The sequence below is a fragment of the Orycteropus afer genome, unplaced genomic scaffold (assembly GCF_000298275.1).
Source record: "Orycteropus afer afer isolate SDZICR_OR568_19922 unplaced genomic scaffold, OryAfe1.0 scaffold00022, whole genome shotgun sequence".
NCBI lineage: Eukaryota > Metazoa > Chordata > Mammalia > Tubulidentata > Orycteropodidae > Orycteropus > Orycteropus afer.
The window spans coordinates 14,419,762-14,424,748 of NW_006921609.1; the positions used below are offsets into that span (position 1 = coordinate 14,419,762).

General features: G+C 36.9%; 1 protein-coding gene across 1 annotated transcript in view; it reads right to left on the reverse strand.

Moving 5' to 3' along the window:
• Positions 1-4,987, reverse strand: part of ROBO1 (roundabout guidance receptor 1) — a 784,554-nt gene that overhangs the window by 73,744 nt on the left and 705,823 nt on the right. The window contains exon 27 of the mRNA XM_042783645.1: positions 4,763-4,915. Within this exon, the coding sequence (XP_042639579.1) occupies positions 4,763-4,915 (153 nt within the window). The remainder of the gene's footprint in view (positions 1-4,762; positions 4,916-4,987) is intronic.

Sequence of the window (4,987 nt, forward strand, 5' to 3'; positions counted from 1 at the left end):
TTCAAACCCACCAGCCACTCCTCAGAAGGAAGATGGGGCAATCTACTTCTGTAGTGATACTGCCTCGGAAACCCAAGGAGGGGTCACTATGAGTCAGATCTGACTCGATGGCACATAACAACAACAACAAAACCAAAAATGCCAAGTAAATACTTTTTTTACAGATTATAAAATAATTACAAATCAAAACAGGAATTACCATAGCATAAACAGCTTTATATTTCATATACTGATAAGTACTATTGTCATCCAGTTCGTACCACAAACAATTCCAATTAGATTTAACATTGGCGATTGCAGACTTGTTATATATACATATCCAAACTCTGTATTTAATCATATGAACACCCATTCCTTAAACAACAATTTCCAAATAACAGTATAATGCATATAAAGTACTTAAAAGAACCTGTGCATGCAGACAACTTTGCAGGCATTAGCTCACTATAGACATCTAGCACTCTATTTAAATGTTTAAAGTCCCAAGACCTAGTAATTAATGATAAATCAAGTGAAAATAACATCATTCCATAGAGGGTGGTGAATGTATTTATAATTTATGAAAAGTAGGACTGGAGAAATAACATAGATTTGGTTTTTAAATCAAGTATGTAAATGCATTGGAAGGGTTGAAAAGGGGGGGTGGGAAGAATCTTATTAGAAGGCCCTAGAAATGCACTTATGCTTGCCTTCAATGCGATAAGATGCCGACTGATAAATATTCATATATTTTAATCCTATCTTTCATCTGAGTTATACTTGTAAGCTGCAAATATTAAAAATAATAATAATAATAAATTAGATTCTGCTTGTTGGTGTGACATAGCATGAAGAACTCTGTTTCGCACTGAGTACTCCCTGGATGTTTCTGAGGTCTAGTATTTACTTACAAAGCAAGGCATGGCCACGATGCTCTGGCTAACAAGGATCATACCAAATTGCTCTTTATCAATCCAGGCATAGTTGCTCATTCTTCCTTACATAGTCTAAAAAGAATCTGCCAAAGAAATTCCTGATTTGAACAAAATTTATGAAGTAAAGACACTATAAACTCAAGACTGATATACCATATTCTGAACACAATTCAAACAGTCTATTGACAATTATCAAATTCATCAATCATAGTTAATAAATTTAATTCCTTAAAATATAAAAATCCTCTCATGTCTTACTAATATGTTTAATTCACATACTAATAATTGGCAGCTCCTTAAATTATCTTCCTCCCTTTCTCTCTTTTTAATAATTATACAAATTATTTCTGCCATTGAATTTATTCATGAAATATTCCCTTTATATTTACTTTAAAAAATGCAGCACAGGAATTTGAGAAAATAATTTCTGAGAAAGTGACTTTTGTTTCCATGTCAGGAAACAGGTAGCAAGAATATGTGCATTGTTTTTATTTGGAGCATTAAGAATCGTCTGCATTTAATTTGAATCCCCAGATGTATAGTAGAGCTGACAAGGGGAGAGGTTGTAGTCACTTCTTGATCACAGCTAGCTACCCAGAGGGACTCAACAGTTGAACCTGTGGGCTTGGGACCATAGTCGCAGGGGACATCAAGCTCAATTGGCATAACATACTACATAAAACATTGCTCCACCTCCTACTTTGGTGAGTAGTGACTGGGATCTTAAAAGCTTGCAAGCAGCCATCTAGATGCAATGATGGGTCTCTCCTTGTTCAGAGCAAAGAAGAATAAAGAAAACCAAAAATTCATGGAAACAATTAGTCCTAGCAACTGGTACAGCATCCGATCTGTACCCTATATGACTATGAGATCAGAAGAACTAGATGGTGCCCGACTACCATTGTCAATCACTTGGAAGGGGATCTATGTAGGAGATCCTGGACAGAGAGGGAGAACAAAGTGGAACAAAACTCAAAATCATTTGGAGAAAAAAAAAGGGGGGGGGGGCCCGACCAAGTTTGCTGGTCTGACAGAGTCTGGTGGAACCACTGAGACTATGGCCCCTAACTGACCTTCAGATCTGGAATTGAACCCACACCTGTGGCTTCCAGCCAAGCAAAAGACAGGCATGTGAGTTGAACATCTACTTGAGGTAGATACACTCCTTGGAGAGAACAACCATGAGAGAAAGAAGGGCTGCTTATGCACAGGGAGACAGCTCAGGGGGCAGGAATGCATGGAGGGATGGACACAGGGAAGAGGTAACTATCAGGAGGAAGTGGGAGGGGAGCTGCTGCATTGTGGTAAATTGTGGTCAATGTCATGAGACAAAGTATATGTGAACTGCTGTATGAAAAGTAAATATGCTCTGTAAATTTTCACCCAAATCACTATTAAAAAAAAGAATCATCTGCATTTATATGATTTAATTCATTAATATACATTACTAGGCATGTATAAAATCACACATAGCTTTGTTTTTATTTTTTTTCTCTTATACCCAGAAGTTAGCATCTAGTATTAAATTCAAGACTTTTAGTATAATAAGCATAATTTAAAGATAGCTGGTTATCAAAATACTGAAGGAAAGTGAAAGCAATAATTTAAGATACCCCTTTAATCATTTCTCCCATTTTATCTATTTTTGTGACTTAAAGCCCCATCTTCCTTCCGAGGAGTGGCTGGTGGGTTTGAACCTCCAGCCTTCTGGTTAGCAGTCTAGTGCCTTGGGCACTATGCTACCAGAGCTCCCCCCATATTACAGGGAGCTCTGGTAGTGTAGTGCCTAAGGCACTTGACTGCTAACCAGGAGGCTAGAGGTTCAAACCCACCAACTACTCCTCAGAAGGAAGATGGGGCAATCTACTTCCATAGTGATACTGCCTCAGAAACACAAGGAGGGGTCGCTATGAGTTGCGTCCGACTCGATGGCACATAACAACAACAACAACAAAATAATACAGTATATACTATGATAATTTTGCATATTCATTTTTTTTTGTAACAAACCATTAGAAATCCAAATAATACAAATTATTTTTTCAGGCTGTACACATATTCAATATATTCCTTTGTTATTATTGAAATTAATTAAAAACAGCTGGGCACTTCATCACTTAGTTTAACAGTTACTATTCAAGTCGACGGCAAGTAACAACAACAACAACAAAATTCAAGGATTAGTTGGAATGTGTATTTAATTACTGAACACACTGAAATAAATATGTACTGCAGAATGTAGCACAATATATATAGATCTCAATTATCAAGGGTAGAGTAATTTTTAACTGTGATGCTATGCTGTTTAACTTGGTATGTTTACATTATTTGAAGTATTTAAAAAAAAAAAAAAAATCACTCAATGCCAAAATCCCTTAGAACAAGTATAAATAAAAGGAGGAAAGGTCTACCAAGTCTTTGGGCCAGATTTTCTTCCCTATGTATTCAACCTAGATGTGTTTACATCAAGGTTTGATGTTTGGCCAGTTCCCTCCCCACCCAACCCCCACCCTCAGTTAGAAGCACTCTCTTCCAGGTAATAAAAACTGATAAAACAGCTATAAACCTGTAAGATGCCATTACAGGGGTCCCATAAACGTAATATTGCTGGTAGAGTTTGGGGATTTACACTTAGTGTTTGTCCCTTCCAGAAGCAAACATGCACAAAGCCAGTGTAATAACTGTTCAAATCAGATAATATTCTGACAGCTCAGTTTCACTGACAAAAGAGTCCTGGGCTGAAGCCAGGAGGCCCAGGTGCCCCATGTCCTGCCAATATTTAATGTAGTCTAGTATCAGATAGATGCTAGTGAGAAAAAATACTCAGAATAAAGTACAGATAATAGCCTGGACAGCCACTCATTGCAAAATTACTTGTGCTCATCATGCTGTGAGCTTTGTATTAAATTTTTCTGTCAAGTGGCAGGAATCATAAGGAGAAGTGCCTCAGAAATCCCTCCTTGTAACCTTGGATAACGATCTATAATATTAGGCTTTCATATGAAAATGGCAAATAATGCCCTTTTTGAAAAATTGCTGACTGGTAATGAAAGTCCTAATCAGATTGTGGTTACAGAGGACCAGGAGGTAAGGGACGATGCCTGTGACACCCTTCTTCTCCCACCCATTTAGCAAATTTTGCCAACCTGACAAGATGGGTGAATCTCAGAGAATTTATCTTACATGAATTTCCAACAAAGCCCTTGTTTTTTTTTTTTTTCCCCCTTATAAAATGAGAAGGTAGCAGTTTAATAAATGTTAGGCCACCTGAGGCATTTTCATTAAAGGCATGCTCTAGACAACACAATGTTTGCATTATCCTCCCATGTTCCCTTGAGAATATAAGCGTTACCTCTTCAGCAAGAGTCAATATCATTTGTGAAGGCATGAAACAGATGATTGGATTTACCTTTTGGTGCATGGAATAACCGTTTGTAACACAACTGTATTTAGAATTAATATTCTAACAAATTTATTGTCTTCTATTTACATACAAAATTGTACAAGGAAAAGAAAAATGAGGACACTTTCGAGGATTTATTAGCGAATATGATGACGGTTAAGCCTATATCATTATTTCAACTATAGCAATGTCTATTTAAGACTATAAAACAGCCTCTTAAAACACATTAAAAGTATACATTATTTTAGTGTATTAAATAATCAGCTTATTAGAAAATTGCAGGAGTAGAGATTTTTGATAAGCTATGGAAGTCGATTGCTAGTATAAGTAATGTGAGGCTTCCTGGAATGAATTTTTAACATCAGTGGACACATTTTCTAGTTATAGAGAGCTAGGGCAAATGCACAAGCTTCATAGATGTTTTCATCCATTTCAATGGACTTACCATCTGTATAGGCTTCTCTGCGCAGATGTCCTGGCTGGTGTTTTTGTTTCTTGGCTGGTCTGGCCTTCTGCATTACGGCAGCACTCATATTGCTGTCTGTAGATACAGGACTTGTGGGTCTAGGGCACTGAGATGCATGAAAATGTCGGCGGCCTGAGGAAAAAAAAAATCAAAGCCAAACTCAACAATGAATATAATTATAACAGGAAGAACAAAATAAACCAT